Source organism: Styela clava, chromosome 1 (assembly GCF_964204865.1).
Source record: "Styela clava chromosome 1, kaStyClav1.hap1.2, whole genome shotgun sequence".
NCBI classification, from domain to species: domain Eukaryota; kingdom Metazoa; phylum Chordata; class Ascidiacea; order Stolidobranchia; family Styelidae; genus Styela; species Styela clava.
The window spans coordinates 10843934-10861456 of NC_135250.1; the positions used below are offsets into that span (position 1 = coordinate 10843934).

The 17523-nt window shown below is 34.1% G+C and overlaps 2 protein-coding genes across 2 annotated transcripts; both read right to left on the reverse strand.

Moving 5' to 3' along the window:
• Positions 1–70: 70 nt before the first annotated feature.
• On the reverse strand, positions 71–8988 carry LOC120337883 (chromatin assembly factor 1 subunit B-like). Its single transcript, XM_039405787.2, has 11 exons — positions 8755–8988; positions 8380–8506; positions 7820–7934; positions 6831–7031; positions 6055–6234; positions 5433–5514; positions 3948–4086; positions 2951–3089; positions 1635–2049; positions 1201–1256; positions 71–835 (listed from the first exon to the last, which is right to left on the reverse strand). The coding sequence occupies exons 1-11, from the start codon at positions 8878–8880 to the stop codon at positions 547–549; spliced, it is 1869 nt and encodes a 622-aa protein (XP_039261721.2). The 5' UTR covers positions 8881–8988; the 3' UTR covers positions 71–546.
• Positions 8989–12494: 3506 nt separating this feature from the next.
• LOC120344798 (parkin coregulated gene protein-like) lies at positions 12495–16247 on the reverse strand. The gene is made up of 6 exons (XM_039414110.2): positions 16186–16247; positions 15501–15591; positions 14818–14952; positions 14273–14444; positions 13605–13754; positions 12495–13163 (listed from the first exon to the last, which is right to left on the reverse strand). The coding sequence occupies exons 2-6, from the start codon at positions 15561–15563 to the stop codon at positions 13003–13005; spliced, it is 681 nt and encodes a 226-aa protein (XP_039270044.1). The 5' UTR covers positions 15564–15591; positions 16186–16247; the 3' UTR covers positions 12495–13002.
• Positions 16248–17523: the final 1276 nt, after the last annotated feature.

Below are 17523 nucleotides of genomic sequence, written 5' to 3' on the forward strand. Positions count from 1 at the left end.
GTATTATCACATCATCAAGGGTATGTATGCTGCAGCTGATGATACCAGATCCTAATAATTTGAACTGCAGTTTCATCATCACAAATTTATTGAGTAGAAAGAGTAGATAGAAAGAAATGTTGCAATTGAACCAGAAACAATACACAGCATCGAAAACTCTACAAAATGTCTTAGCAAGGAACTAAGAGGTGATCAACGGTCAGCAGGTGCGCTAAATCTAATTTCAAACATAAATAAAACCAAAACATCGGAAAATTGCTTGATAAAGACCTAAAATCTGGCTTTTATCTTTGTATTATAATAACTTTAATATTATTGGGCGACAGACTTTGAAAATATATTCTGAAATGATGGACATTCAGACACGGTTTCAATTGCATGTACAGAAACAGGTATCTGTGGAAACGCATTGAGTTATTCATCAATTTTAAACTGTCTTTGCTTTATGTTTAATCCAAGATTCGGTATGATTTATATCGACGATCCATTTCTTAGCATACAGAAACAGACGAGGTCCCGACTATTCCATTCATTTGTTTTCAAGGATCAGTTGTTAACTTGCGTCAACTGAATTCTGCGAGGTTGCTTTTTCTTTGTCTCGCTGGGTTTAGATGTAGGTGTATCTCTACTGGAAGCAAATTTTGGTGTATTAAATGCAGGTGATGTATGATTGATTTTGTTGTTCAAAGGTTTCTTTGGTGTAATCTTTGAATTAGTATCAGTTTCAGTGCTTTGTATTGTAGTAAGCTGTATTCGACGCGGGTTTGGTTTGTCACTTGAAGTCGTCTTTTGGGTCTTCGAGCTTTCTGAAGATGGCAATTGGTCTAGCTGGGAGCTAAAGAACATCAGATGTTTATTGATGTCATTAGAGACTCATTTGATTGAGGAAAGCATGTACAGTTCTCAGTTAGTATGACAATCTCAACTATTTTTTCGGTAATTACTGGAAAATCCAAAGAGATAGTCGGAAGAAAATGTCATCAGTAAGCGTTCAGCTACCTCTTTACTCATAGCAATCACTAATACCCTAAATTTATCGTTACTAGATGCCCACACTTTTACAAACACACTGCACAAAAAACAATACTAAGGCATCAACTGAGGATCACATGTGAACAGATTATTAACAGCAAATTCAAGAAACTGAACGCAAAGAACATTCTACAGCCAAATAAACTAAACGATAAAAATTTAGCTCACGTTTTAGTGCATGGTGATTCCAACGTTACTAGTTGAACTCTTCTAGATTTCTTTTCCTAAATAACAATCAGCAATACTTTTAAATATTATTCAATACATTTTATTCACAGATTTTTTTGAACTTGACCACTTAAGCATAAGGAAATACCAGCGGTCAGTCAGAATTATCACAAAACCAAAATGAAAGATGCCACACAAGAACCATGACGTATTTTATTTCCAACATTCCATTCGTTAGGAAGAGGGAATGAGGATGTTGGTACATAAAAGTTTGAGAACCACTGCACTAGACTACAAAAAGGCCACAAGCACTGATATGACACTGATACTTAATTTAGCAAGCATTTTTATTTTAACAGTTAATTTGTTCTCATTCCTATTGAAGAAGAATCACGAGAAATGACAGCTTCAATAAAACATGCTAAAGAACTAACCTGAGAAAGACTTGGCTGTGAAGATGACAAATTGCAATTCAATTCCTGTTTATTTTCATTATCAATCTTGCATTTTTGTGTTGCACAAATGTTTTTCCCACTCGATTGCTGTTCAATGGCTGAATCAGATTTCTGTACATTTGAATTTTCGATAGTCTTCGGTGTTCCCGACGTAATATCCCTCTCTGCAGAATCTAACGAACTGCTATCATCATTTATAATAATAGGTTCAGAAATTTTAATTGAGTTTTCTGTAGTTTCTGTTTCGAGACCGTTGCATAATACTTCAGAGCTTTCAGTTTTATCTGCGGTCACTGCTTCACTATATATTTTACCAATTTCTTCATTACTGAATTGTATTATTGTGCAGAAGCCATCTCGAGATGAAACTAAAAGTTGTTGACCATCTGATGACCTGAGAAAATATTTCAGTGAACAATGAAATATAGCTATAGAGACAGGTACAAGGCTTAGTGGTTGGCATATCAGACTGAGGTTTTCTTTAGATTCAGATATTCATTTCCGTCGTGCATGGTATATTGTACAAATAAACATAAAAAATAAGTCAAAATAACAGAAATACATATTTCAACTGCAATAAGGGGGCCGCGAATGAACTTCAATTTAAAGTTATCGTGTTAGCGACCTCAAAATTGCCGTATTCAGCATCGGATGATGTCAAACAACCAGTATTTGAACGTGTTTTTATGAAAGAACTCAGTTTGGAAAATAATCGAATTGAGAGAGGCAGTCAGGAGAGAATTATTGAAATAGAAAATATACATGAAAACGAGAGATTCGATCGGGGAAAAATGTTTATATTGTCAGGTTATCATTGGCGCGTCATGCTTCTGACTAACACGACACTACTTTGCAGAGATAAATGAAGGCATATTTAGAGCAACCACAATAGGAACAATTTTATGGTCTTCCGCTCCGCACAAGCACCCACCGCTAGATAATGAGCTACTAGAGCTAGAAATGACTTGAATGTTTCCCGTTCAGCATTGTCTATCCATTTCATTACACCTGCCGTAATGAGGTGAGCATAGGATTTAAACCAAAATTTTAATCAACAATGCCATCACAGTTAAGTCTACTGCTTTAACCTATGTAGCCACAAGATAGGAACAACACTTATTTGGCAGCAGTAGCCATATTTTCAAACTCATTGGCATCAGGTCAGTGGTCAGATCGGATATAAATTTACTCAAGACCCCACATCCCTGGTTAAGAACACACTTGCCATCCATGTCATTCTCAGGTTTGATTCCAGTGTTTCATTGCAATAATTCCTAGATAAAATCCATACTAACCATGATATATCTGTAATAGCAGCGTAATGAATATTTCCTATTAAAGCAAACGGTTCTAGATGTTGTGTATCATACAATAATAAAGTATCAGTAGCAGCAACAGCAAATACTAATCTGTACGGAAGATCAATTGATGAATCTAAAAACAAAATTAACAGATTTAATAAAATTGATTAATCCACTTAGGCACTTATTCCTAATACATTCTGTAATTAGACAAGTAACATACATACAGCGTTACATCGGTAGTCGAACGTCTCGATACTCAAACAGTTCGGTAGCTGACCGAAAAATTCTAGTCATCAGTGCTGTGGTACTCGAACAACCAAGCGTGCCGCGAGTGAGATGACATCACCCAAACTACGTACCTCTGCTGCTTCTTTACCATTCAATAAGAGAGCGAATCCCAAATATACTGACACCAGGGCCAAAACAATGTAGTACAGTTACTATGTAATCTTCATGACTCCACAAAAACGAGACTGCCACATGGTGTGCAATTTTGATGATGTCATCGCACACAAAATAATAATTCCTGTAGATCCCACAGCTCAAATGTGGAGTAGAGTTTTTTGTATTTACTTGTTTATTTATGTATTACACATTCAAACGACATTGTGGTTTAGGTACACGGTAATTAACATTGTTTCTTATGGCAAAATAAGTTTCGGTACTCGAACAAATCGGTAGTCGCACACCAATCCTGAGTGAATTATGTTCGACTACAGAGGTATCACTGTATATCAATGCAAATTGATCCCTTTCTCAGTTTACATAAATGCATATCTTCTCAAACGATAAACTGATATTGGAGTCAAGAAAATGAATTACCTGAGTACTGACGAATAGTTTCAATATTTATGACAATTTCTGTTCCAAATAAAGACATGTGACACCAATTTCAAATAGTTATCAGCCCTCAGTCGTTGCCAGAAATATTACATACTCCACAAATATTAAATTTTCAGATGTTTTTAGATACAAAGTAAAAACTCACTCGTGTCATTATCTTCCATCTCCCTCAAATGAAACTTTACTGGACAACATCTTATCACTGTTACTGGTTGTTTGAAACCAGGCAACACAGCTGATGGTTTTGATAAACATCCTCTGGTAAATATATATGCTGTGTTTATCTGAAACACAGCAACAATTATTTAATGATAATTTTACCACATTTAGCGATAGAAGAATGTATTTTTTTTGCAGTTTTTGCATGTTTATGCAACTACTAAAAACAACATACACCAAAAAATTAAAGTAAATCGGGGCAGGTAGAGTTGAGTATTGTTTACGGGGTGATCAGACCAAGTGTAGACGAATGTTAATTAAAATATCTACAATATAAATGTAAGAGAGAAAAAAATGAATTATATTATTTATCTTTATACTGCTATTTTCAGTAAAATAAGTTTTTTCCTCTTCTACATTTATATTGTAGGTTTTTTTAATGAACATCTGTCCACACTTGGTCTGATCCCCTGTATAATTGAATTTGGCTTGGATGAGAAGTTGATAAAACTCCCGACTCCAGAAAATTTCGACTCTTTTCCAGTATCAGTTACAAATTTTTAATTTGATTATCACAATTGGAATTAAAAATCACGATTTCAGGTCCATAATCAATAAAAATATGCCAAACTGAAATTACAGTTCCGCTAAATACAAGGATTTTACATAGTAAATACATACCGTATTTCCCGGCTAATAAGTCGCTTTTTTAGACCCAATTTTGGGGGGCCCTCTTATTGGGCAATCATTTTATTTTTATTATTTTATTTTTTTGCGATCCGCTTATTTTTCGCAGGAGTCTTCTCAAACATGATTTGTGTTAACCTTATATTTGGTTTGATATATTTTATTATGTTTTTATGTAGCCAAAGGGTCTGCCAATCATGATATTTAATTCACTTTGTACTGGCTGGTGTCATGAAGCACTTCCTATTTAAGCCCACTGTTATCTGTGCTTTATTAAGAGAAACGCGGCCAACAAAGTGATTTATGACCCTCCCCGTTTTGCCGATTCAACGGAAAATGAAACAGACAGGAAAACACAGTTGTTAACTAACCCATGTTCAAGATGATTGCCGCTTTTTAACTTAAAATTAACGCTTTAATGTTAAGAATAGCTAATAATTCTGTGGGTATGATTCTCCAAATAACCTTGATCTGGTTCTAACAATATAAAATTTATTAGCGCATATTAGTGTTTAACTGACAAGCAGAGGAGCAATTTTTCTACCCCGTCACATTGGAGGGCTATATGGAAAAAACCCTTATTTTTAGTGCTAAAAATACACATCATCTTATTTGCCGGGTAGACTTATTAGCCGGGAAATACGGTAATTAAAAATTGGACATTGACAAAAATCAACCTGGAATAGACATTAAATTGTCTATGTTTACTGTGCATAGGGAGTTTGATATAATTTTCAAATGCCCTCTTGGTTTTCCCTATTCCACTCCATAATAGATTGAATACCTGTTCAACTGAATCACCCTGTTTCTTGTTTAAACATCCAGATGGAACAATCAGTAAATTTCCATCACAGGTAAAATCCAATCTAAAAATAAAATATACATTATTTTGTGACTTAAACAAAAAAAATTCGAAGCATATAAAACAGAGATGTTTACAAAAATACATTTGTTTCCAGTAGAGGATTACAGACAACCAATCAACTTCAAAACCCCATCCGTCATATCCCTTTCCTTTTAATTAATGGAGAAATGGGAATTCTCTGCACTAAATGAAAGCGAAAAATGAGATTGATTTTGAAATCAGCGGTACTCAATTATCTATATTCCTTTAACAGTACGATGGAAGACCCCGTATATCCTAAATCAAGTAATTAGAGAAGATCATCCTTTCAATCTTATTCGTCAAGTTTGCAATTACTGTGTCAAATAATTTTCAACTTCCTTCATTATCAAATCCATGCATCTGAACTGATTAAATATTCCCATGCGACATGAATTGGTAACCTGACGAGAGGCCATGGTTCACTAAAAGATTAACCTGTCTAATCCACTTTCCTCTCTCTCAGAATAAATAGGAAAAATCCTATCCAATTTAAGCAATGTCAACAAAGTAAATAGGCTACCTTCTTCTGACAACAGTTTCATCATGAAACATACGCTGAGGTTTTACGGCAGAAACATCATTTTCATCATCATTATCAACTTGACTGTTGTCAGCAGTGTCATCCGCCATTTCAGGATAAACCATTTTGGATACATTGTGAAGAATTCGGCGTGTTCGTGTGTTGTATACTCTCATAGACCTTAGAATAGAAAGTTGCATGTTACGTGAAAACCATATTTTTGCACTTCATTCAAGGGTGGCTGAAGAGTATAATCTATTATTGTGTTTGTGAACATATTGTAAAATAATATTTTTGGATCCAGAATATCGAATACGTATATTCTGAATTTGGTCATTTTTTCAGCACATAACACATGTACAAGTCAATGCATATTCATTAAGAAATAATGAATTGATCGGTTTTGCATTTTTTACAGTTTTTAAAAATAAAATGAACGTCTTTTTTTTCACACTGTAAGACTTCGATTGATCAAATCATTCAAAATGATAATAATTCTAAATTATACCAAATTCATGAATATAAATAATTTTAAATCCACTTGAAGATTTGATTCATTATGGGCATTCAAGTGTCAAACGAATATGGAGTGCATAGGAGGTATAAATGCCAATAGGTTCCAGCGACCCTCTTTATCATATGACCATATGCCGCAGGATTCGAACCCACATCGCCTACACATAAAACGATCAGAGGTAAGGACTCTAAGGAGACGATCAGTGAAATTCAGCATAATTTCAAAGTAAGTAATTTACACAGAAATGTGTTTTACATACCTATCACAGCTGAGAGCAACAGCATATTTATCCAATGGGTCCCAAGCGACTCCGTGTATAAAATGTTTAGCTTCAGTCAAAATACTTAGTTTTGATCCCTTGGCAACATCCCACATAATTGCAGTGTGATCAATAGACCCAGATATGATAAAATCCCCATCATTTGACCAACTTAAATCATTGATGTCTTCAACATGTCCTCTATGAAAAATAGACAGATGTTAAATATTGAGACAACCAAATATGTTGGGTAATTGAATTTCATTGACACAGAGCATATATAGATAGATTGGTTGTGAGCTTTCATTTGTTTATCTTCTTCAAGACAAATAAAATTTTAATTCCAAATTTTTTTTCCACTATAATCGTTGTACTGATCATATAGACTAGATCAGTGCTTCCCAAACTGGGAGAAATGACCCATGAAGGAAGGATTTTAACAATATTAAGGAATATTCAGATGTCCACATCTTAGCATTTCTTTTCTTATGACGATGATCTGAGATGCTGTCAGTCATCTACATTACCTAGGTTCAATATCGCAGAAACGATGCGACCCTCCTTTCTGAGATTAAATCAGAATGTTGTTCCTGTTTTTATGGATTCTTACACTGCTGTTATTGTTGCTATTAAATTGCACGCTGGAAATTTTATTTTGATGAAGGGATTAAATGACGTTTTGGTGATTCAATTTAAGTGTAAAGATAATATGAACAAAGTCTCAAGTCCCCCACTATTTACTGGATTAATGCACTATCACAAGTATATATAACTTTGATAAGCCAGGCAGCTTGGCATTTGAGTGGTCACCGACAACTTGGCTCAAAGATTTCTTTTTTACTTCTGAGTAATTGTAAATGAACTTGCTTTGAGCAAACTTTTAAAGAAAAAAAACTACCATAATTATATTTTGAAGGAGGCATATTGTTATATACGTTATTTATAATTTTAACAGAGTGATGCAACACAAGAATTAAACTCTAGCATACCGGAGCATTTTAAAAGCATTCCATGTTTCTATATTTTTTCCTATATCAGCATCATCATCGAATATATTTGGCGGTTCATTTTTATCACTGAGTCGCCAGAGAATAATTGTTCCGTCTAAAGATAGAAGATAAAAATAAGAGAATCGCATGTCATATATTTTGAATTGTATTTGGGTCAGTTTCGAAGAATCATAATTAGAATCGTCAGTTAAAACTTAATACCTCAAATGCCTCTGACAAAGTGAAACTCAACACACGCATGAACACGAATTTCATTTGATTTTTGAGCAAGTCTTCGTGACCTTGCATTACTATTATATTTCTGAAAAAACTCCATAGTCAGATCAGTTTATTATTTCCAGCCAGTAAATTAAAAAACGATATAAATACAAAATTATATGAAAATGTTGATGACATAATTTTAAAAGAAAATAGGGAGCAGTGGTGAACTAAAGCTGGTATCGAGCAGCAACCCAGAAAGTTTAGATGAAAAAATGATTCGATTGCAAAGATCCTTCAATTGGAAATGATGAATGAAATGAAATCCTAGCATGACTTACCATCACCTCCAGAAGCAAGTACGCTTCCCGACTTCGAAAATCTAACAATATTTACTGCTTTTTCATGTCGAGTAAGATTTGAAAGAAATGTCACACAAGTTTTGAGCTCTGGTTTAAGTTCCCATATCTGAAAACATTCAAGGCAAAAAATGTATCATGCAATTTGGTATTTTTCAAGTATAAAGCAAAATTTGGACATGTTTTAGATTTACTGTGCTATGCTAGATCATTAGATATGCATGAATTTTAAAATGAGAAAGCACTTACGAAGATTAAAAACGATGTAAAATCAATGTTATTTGAAAGATATTATTATTATAAGATATATTATTGTATGTTAATTCCCATACACCATAAGTTGACAAAAAATCATACCCTGACATTTGAATCAATACCAGCAGTTGCTACACGAAGTGGTTGATCTTTTTGCTTAGGTTGAATATCAACGGAATATATAGCTTCCTTTGCATGCCATGATATTTCTGGCGTAGTAACTTTCATTCTGACTATGTAATTTCGAAGTTAGATTCCATTTGTTGAAATACATTTATAACCTACATCATAAATCATTAACAAGTATATAATGATAATGCTGCATAGAAATCAGGAAATATAAACAAAAATTACAGAATTATACAGTTATGGGTATACACATATGACAGTACTTGCAGTATGACATAAAACAGCACAACATAGAAAATTCCTTCACAAAAACTAAGTCGGCCAGTACTAGCCTACTTACTACTCCTGTACTTCCAATCATGGATCAAGATACCTCAAAATACAGAACAAATAGACATAAAATAAATAGGTTGTCTGGTTGTCCTTTTTTTTTATAGTTCTACGTTGTGGATTCATAACAGTTTTGTAAAAATAAATAAATGATGAAAAAATAATAAACATAGTTACATATAATAAACAAATATATTCATAAATATCATCCAGTATTACCCAGCAATTCATAATACAGTAATATTCCATTGTTGATTCCCGATAAATTTTCCCATGTTTATCAGCAAATATACATTAATTTACATGTTTTTCAATTATTGATAGCAGAAAAAGAAAAATTTATACAATTAGTCATAGATTCTTGCAAATTATGTCAAGTTCTTTTATAAAACTAGGTTTATGTCTAAATTGTTCTATATTTCTCCTTGCTGAAAGGGATTTTCTAATTCTTGTTACGACATTTTTAACACTTGGAAAATATAATTTTCAAAAATAACTGCATTACATTCCAACCATATTTTTGCATTACGTTCAACTAATGACAAATGTGAAAGACACTGATTATTTAGTTCTAGTAAAACACACGTTTTATAAATATTTTTTAACAATTGTTTATTTTTAATACAACAGAAAAAACATAATCATACACATTTTGTGTAAAAGCAAGTTGTTCCTGATACTGTGATATTTACTGGAACAACAGTACTGATAGTTCAGGCAGTTGGACAAACTCTTGAACTCTTGGATAAATAAGATAAAGTTAGAAAATGAAGTAGAATTAATTGGCGTAATTTTTTTTTTATCACTATCCTTGCCCATATTACATCAGGATGTGACTGTGTCAGTGTGTGAGGCATATGGCAGAATTGGTAGAGTTCAAATGGCAGAAGCAGAGAGATTGAAAAAATTTAAAAATAATTTTGCCAAAACATTGTGACATTATATCTATGTATTTTTCTTAATTTTATTCCCGTCACTGAATAGGACCACCAATGTCCCCAAAAAAAAATGAGACCAACACTGTACTGCTGTAACAGGATCATATGATTAATATAGCCCAACATGAATGAATAAAGCAGACATGACCAATGAATACTCAGATTCCTAGATACCGTAATGCTGTACTGGGACACCAGGATACAGGGATAGGACGGACCCAAATACTGTAATAGGAACGCTGGCTGGCTGGGCGTTCCTTTAGTATGATTTACGGAATTAGGGATCAAAAGCAATTTGCCTTAATATTTCATCCCACACAAACTGCTTCAAACCACAATTAAACTTTTCCCTAACTGCGTGAGGATCCGCGAAAAAATTCACTCCACTATTATCAAAGAAAAGCGTTCATAACAATCAGCTGTGAAAACGTACTGCCGAAACTTCCCGCCCTTGTATGGACCTTTCCCCGGGCATCGACTTCCTTGTTTACTTCGTGACATTGGCCAATCAGCAAATTGCAAAAAGTGACGTAACAAAGCTACCTTTTCGCATCCGCTCAGACACTTTTCTCACTCAGACAGATTTTCAAGCGTGGTCGTAAACATTACCTCGTTTTCGCATTTTTGAACTCTATTCGTTAGTTTTCAGTTGTGTTTTGGAAACTTAAATGTAAATCAGATATGTCAATGGTCACCCTGTCTTCCTAGGAGTTTTAATTTAATTGCAGTAATAAAAATTAGTGTAGAAATAGCTGTGATAGACTAGGCTAAAACTCTTCAACGGTAATTTTAAAAAACAGATTGTTGTATGCGATGAATCATAATGATGGTTTGAAACACATACCCCATTTTACAAGCGCCAACTCGCAAAAGAACTCTTAGATAGCCCCGAAAATTTTGCAATGGTGAAGTATAGGATGAATTTTTCGGGGGTCAAAGGTCGGGGAAAGGTCCATACTCACAGCGCTGTTCCACATCATTGCGCCTTTTATAGTATAAATAAATATGATACAGTAATATGAAAGAAGTGTATTTAGGTTATTTATCACAATATCAATTACATAACACACTTATTAAAAACGAGGAATGGATACGAATAATATACTTTGGATAAGAACAATAGGATTCACATATTTATGTCGGGAACGAGGAAAGCCGATAAGACGGCTTAATTATATGGCAAAACCAAACTCGGTATGTTAGTTACTGGGCAAAATGCTGCGAACCCACCGGTATGTTAGTCGTTGGAACCCACGCAGGATATAACGCTTAGCGAACAAATTGACAAATAAAATCATCATCTTCATTCTTTGGAGTAAACGAGTCTACATTAAAAAAGGGATTGGAAAATAGTAAAAGATACCCCGGTTTTACTCCGAAAAAGCCTCTGAACAATCCCTGGTGACTGGACGATATGCCGTGGTTCGTCATATGATTAAGTCGGCTTATCACTTTCCCTTTACACGAATTAAAAGTGGAGATTCTAATAGTACTATTGATGCCTCCACACAGCTGATTAAACCTATAACTGCAACGGTTGGTGACCGTACATTTGAACCCATGTGTATATCCGCGGGTTCAATTCATATTCGGGTGCTAAACCCCCATGGGTTAGGGTTAGTATGGGTTCAAATATCCGTAAAACAAAAAAAATTCCATAGGTGCAATAGTATGTAGGTCCAATTGCCGTGGGTTCAAATGTAATGGAACCGCAACTGTTTATAACTTCAAATTTATGGCGCGAAGGAGAGTAAAACTGTGCCACGCTTTCTGCCCGTTCCCAACCGCTGGTCCGCGAGCTTTTTTGTCGGTCCCCAAAAAATTTCGTTGTTTTTGTGCAGGCGCAACCGCTTCACCGACGTTGCGTTGTTACCCTATTTATCTTCCGCCGATATATTGCATGCTAAGCACTCACACTTTTCGCTTTCCTATTTATTATTTAAAGTGTCAAAACCTAAATACCAGACGCGTTTTAAACCACAAGGCCCCATGAGTAGTATCGTGCACCAAAAAAAGAATTCTCAAAACAAAATATTAAGAAGCTGTAATCCCAATGTCTTATGCAATGTAGACCAAGGATCGAAGAACTTTGGAACAGATAAACAATATTACTTGTTTCAAAAGTTATGCTACCATTGAATGCGGATTTGGTTTCACATTTGAATCAATTCTAATTGACCTTCATCGAGCATCACAAGTGAGCCAGCGGTAAAGGGAATCACCCTGCGATGGCGAGGAGTCTTCATGCACGTAATTAACCACACGTGGGATTCTAACCGGCGAACCCGTGCATGCTAATCACAGTTGGGATAACATGCCCATTACTAACTCTAAGCAGGATGTGCCAACTGCCTTGCATTTTGTTTCGAATCTTAGTACAAACTGCTCACTCGACTGTACCTTGATTGATAAATTGTGACACACAACAAAACGAATAAAGAAAAGTAACTTTGTGAGGTGAAAAATGCCTGTTTATTGAGCACAATATTATTGAATTGTACATGCAAATACGTACAAAAATTTAAAAGAACTACTTATAATTCAAGGCATTTTTTTTTCTGAAAAGAAGTGATCTACAACACTATTCGTAACATTTTTTAGTCAAATATTTTTTTTTGCCAGGCATTAGCAATACTCGACTAGTGCTTGAGAAACACCATCCATTGATGATAATACTGGACTGAACATAAGGAAGTAAATATTTTTTCACCCTCAAAACGGAAATTTTGACAAACAATGCAGCATAGATAGATGGAGGGAATGCATTTATTTGGGTATCGAGTCTATGACCTTCTATCAATTTAAACACAGCAATAGCAATACCTTTTTGAGTGTTGAATACAGAAAATGTTATATAGATAATACGGGATCAAGTAGAAAATGTCTAAAAAACGTACAACAACATGAAAGTAATAAAAGCATTTCAAAAGAAAAGAAAAAAATTTGGTGAAACTCAGTTGAGCATGCATGACTCGTATGTAGGAACCATGTATTTGATGTTAATGAAAGCATCTTCGCCACCATGTCTCTCAAACGCTTCCAATGTCTCCTGGATGAGATCTCCAATGTTTTCTCTCTTCTGTTGGCTGTAGTCAATTCCATCACCGGAGTTACCTAGAATTTAATGACAATATTGAGCTAACTACCAGTACATAAAATAGTGCAATCTTGGATTCATGCTTCAAGATTTCTTGCAACAAGGCCTAAGCTCGAAGTAACCTGAAATGAATACAGCTCAAGAGATAACAATAACTTCAATACTAGAAGAAAAAGTTTCATATTATAACAAACAGTACTCGAGTAATTTCAGATAAATAAGTGAAGTTTTTGTAAAAATTTAAAAATATGTCTCTCTAGATTACTCACAAAAATGTCATCAACGTTATGTGTTTCACTAAAATCATTATTTATCACCAATGATGCAGCAAGGGATTTTCCTTGAAATGCTTGCTGTGTTATATTTCAACAAAACAAAACTGGTAACAAAACTAAGAATATTACATTCTTTTACAAAAAATTACTCAATTTTAAAAATCTAAGACTCAACGGACTTACGATTCTTGTTCTTAAAAATATTCAAAATGGGAAGGATTTGTCTGTAATAGGGCACAAGAGCTTCTCCAACCATATCACCCGATACAACCAGATGCTGAAGAACTTTGAGTGTCGTGCATATGACTGGGCGATTCCTTGTATTTAAAGCATCTAAAAGAAAGAATAATATAAAATGGATAGTTCAAAGCAAAATAAGATGTCAAAGTGAAAATATGAAATAAGATTGCCAAATTGCGATGCGAAAATAGAACTGCAGACAAAAGCTGAAATCAAACAATCATCTAATACCCACTGTCTTGTTTGAATAAGTTAAGGAAACAAATAAAATTTGTTTGATTAGAAATAGACAAATATCACAATTCACAATTTCACAGCCATTCAATATTTTCAAAATAAATATTTTTTTGTAATTTTCGGATATTGTTAAACCTTTTCTATCAGTTTTGTCCACCAGCGAAAGTAACAATTACAAGTCAGATCGAGCCATTTATAGCTGACATAGATGACATTTGACACAACCTAACCAGAGTCATTTGAACTCCCCAATATTGATAATAAATATACCTTAATTGAAATGTTCAAGACTGAAAACTAACTTTAATCATTATCAAACATGATTGTAATATTCAAGTTTTTATTGAAGCCAAAAACCAGTAAAATGTGCTTACTCTTAATTGGAATGATAAGTTGTGGAATGACTGGTAGAATCTTTGATCCTCCATGTTCAAGCATGTCATGAACTCCTTGTCGAGCAAAAAATTCATATGGATGAGAGGTTTCACAGAGTCCATCAAAAAATAAGGGAAGGTAGTGATGATAATCCAGTTTTTCTATCTCCACCTAAAACAAGATTTAATTTGTAATTACCGGTATATTTATTTAACTAGTTATAATATGAAGTCGAAAAAGATAAAAAATTAGCACAACGTTCATAAACAACCCAATTTCTGCTTTGCAGTACCTCTATATTCATTAGAATTGTGCATTGATTTCAGTATTAGATTTTTGATGAAATTTTACTTTTACAATAAGACATCTTATTATTGACACACAATCCGATTTTCAATTGATATGAACAAGGAAGCCATGATGAAAGGCCCCACGGCAGGGGACCATTTTTGAAAAATAAACATTCATAAACCATATTCGACAGGACTGGCTTTGAAAATAGGTTGAATAGAAATGAGAGGTAATATTGCAAAAACCAGCGTACTTTCCAAGCAATCCTGTTTCCTTTTGTATCATGCTCAAGTGCAATAGGAAAATCACCACGTTCGTAAAATTTCCTGAAAGCTGTTGGTCTTGCTGGTCTTTGTCTAAAAGCTCCAGCTGGTTGTGGACCAACCACCTAGAGGTAATATAATAAAATAAAAGTAAGTTCAATTAAAATAAGTAACAAAAATCATTTACTAATACTAATTTTTCAAAACATAGCAAAAATAATAAATAAATAAAATGGGACGCAAGAAATCAAGTTCTCAACACAGATAGATATATACAAAAGAGAATATCTTAAACTGAACTGTTTGCATATTATATAAATTGTTATGTTTGGTTAAATATGATGGAATAGCAATTTGAAATATTTGTTCTGCATAGTTTCAAGTGAATTTCATTACACACTACACATAATATTATGGGCAAAGTAATAGTCTATCTATGTAACCACAGTCTATTTGGCCTATATCCAGAGTAAAGTTTGCAAATACCGATAATATGAGCAAAAATTTTAATCGCCCATGTACTTTATGAATTTATTAGCTTGGTGGTCCAAATTATAAAAATGCACAAAACATAATACGTTATGAATAAATTAAAGCATCGTTGAAAAACGGTAATGTGCTACTCTAACAATTTCATAAGTTTTTGAATTCGCTGTAAGAAACATGACTTTACCTTTGAATTTTTCATGTAAGCTTTCAATGTGAATCCTGTTGTTTCCATTGGTGCTAGAGACATTGTTACTGAATAACGATGAATTATGTCGCTAAATACAGTAGCGAAGATTAGAACAATGCAGCTAGACGATGAAGTAAAGACCCTAAAGGCTTTTTGTTGTTGTTTTTGTTTACACAATGTGTGACTAATATTGTAAGAAATATTATATATCCAATAATGTATCTAAAATAATCTGTAATATAAGAATGGTATGTGTAATTGCGGAATATCAATAAGATATTAACAGGACTACAACTTAACTTATGAACTTGCTTTGTTTAGTTGCAGATCACTTGTTTCTGAATATGCTTGAACACCAAATAAACAGGAGTTATTTAAATATCATACACCACTTGTACTCCCAAACTTAGGTGGCTATTGTGAGTTTAACTAAGTTATGTTTTAATTATTTTGTTACCATTCATATATCAGAGTAGTTATCGCACGGAAACAATACTGCAATAGGGAGTCGAGATAAACTCATACTTATACTAATATCTGAATATTGCACATCAATTTATTCCCATATAAGCTAATTCGAACTAAAGCGCTGAACAACAACATTGCTATCCTTTATGAGGTTATTATACTGCAGTATACAAGTAGGTATACAAAGTTGTAAAGTTATAATATTCATTATTACCGCACTGACGTATAACCAGCAACCCGGGAAAGATCAGCCGACGCAGAAATAAGATCTGAAAGGAAGCACGAAATAACAAAGAGAGTTCGCTCGTTGCCTGGCAACCGCTATGACCACGGTTTCGAGTTGCCTCCTAGTGGAAGAGAAGATTTTAGAGCAGTGATTTTGTCAAAGCATAATCATATACTACTACGGTCAAAGAAGGATTGGATTATCCGGATAGCGGGTAACCGGATAACCATAAGTGATTTTGCTATCTGATATCCGGATATTATTGTGACGGTTAACCGGATAATAGAGCAGTATAAATAATGCAGCGTATGCGCATTGGCGATTTTTATATTTTTTATTAAGTGGTGACGTATGTTAGTCGTTGGTGGTGACTGACATCTCCCAGAGCATATAATAACAACTTTTTCCACACTAATCTGCCTTTGTTTTAGGCTTAGCTATCCGTAGATTGCGGGAGTGAACTTCACTATAACATCACAAAACACGCAAAACAAATGTGATTATTGCGCTTATGGACCTTTCCCCGACCTTTCCCTCGAAAAATTCTTCCTACACTTTACCATTGCAAAATGTTCGGGGCTATTTTAAGAGTGCTTTTGCGAGTTTCTGTAAAATTGGGTATGTGTTTCAAATCATCATTATGATTCATTGCATACAACAATCTGTTTTTTAAAAGTACCGGTAAAGAATTTTAAACTAGTATATCACAGCTATTTCTTCAGTAATTTTTTATTACTGCAATTAAATTAAAACTCCTAGGAAGATAGAGTGATCATTGAATTATCTGATCTATATATAAGTTCCGAAACACAACTATAAACTAACGAATAGAGGTCAAAATCGCGAAAACCAGATAATGTTTACGACCACGCTTGAAAATCTGTATGAGTGAGAAAAATGTCTGAGCGGATGCAAGAAGGGAGCATTGTTACGTCATTTTCTGCATTTTGCTGATTGGCCAATGTCACGAAGTAAACAAGGAAGTCGATGCTCGGGGAAAGGTCCATTAGCAGAGCTCATTCGCTTTGTTTATAAAGTTAGACTGGAACTGGAGGTACAGTTTAAGCAAGAATAATTTAAACAAATTCAGTTGAAAAGCATTGGTAGGGTGGGTGTGAGTTTGTTGATTTTTCGTCGGGTGTGGCTTTTAGTTGTTCCGTGAAGAAACGCATTTCATCATGAAGTAAACCAGTTTGAATTTCGAGGACTTATTTCACAATACTTCTGTCTAATCTGTGTAGCATTTCAAAATTTTGGGTACACGACCAAATGTTATGTGCTTGTTTTCAACTTTGGTATATATATATTTTTCAAATTTCCATGTAT

What these genes read in the sequence shown, in the direction of transcription:
- LOC120337883 (XM_039405787.2), bottom strand. Translation starts at nt 8,880, where the DNA reads ATGAAAGTTACTACGCCAGAAATATCATGGCATGCAAAGGAAGCTATA. An exon ending in ACTTGCTTCTGGAGGTGATG is followed by an intron (nt 7,935 to 8,379) that starts GTAAGTCATGCT and finishes TTCTATCTTTAG; the next exon opens with ACGGAACAATTATTCTCTGG. An exon ending in AGGGTGATTCAGTTGAACAG is followed by an intron (nt 4,087 to 5,432) that starts GTATTCAATCTA and finishes GCTGTGTTTCAG; the next exon opens with ATAAACACAGCATATATATT.
- LOC120344798 (XM_039414110.2), bottom strand. Translation starts at nt 15,563, where the DNA reads ATGTCTCTAGCACCAATGGAAACAACAGGATTCACATTGAAAGCTTAC. An exon ending in CTTACATGAAAAATTCAAAG is followed by an intron (nt 14,953 to 15,500) that starts GTAAAGTCATGT and finishes TATTACCTCTAG; the next exon opens with GTGGTTGGTCCACAACCAGC. An exon ending in GAAACAGGATTGCTTGGAAA is followed by an intron (nt 14,445 to 14,817) that starts GTACGCTGGTTT and finishes ATCTTGTTTTAG; the next exon opens with GTGGAGATAGAAAAACTGGA.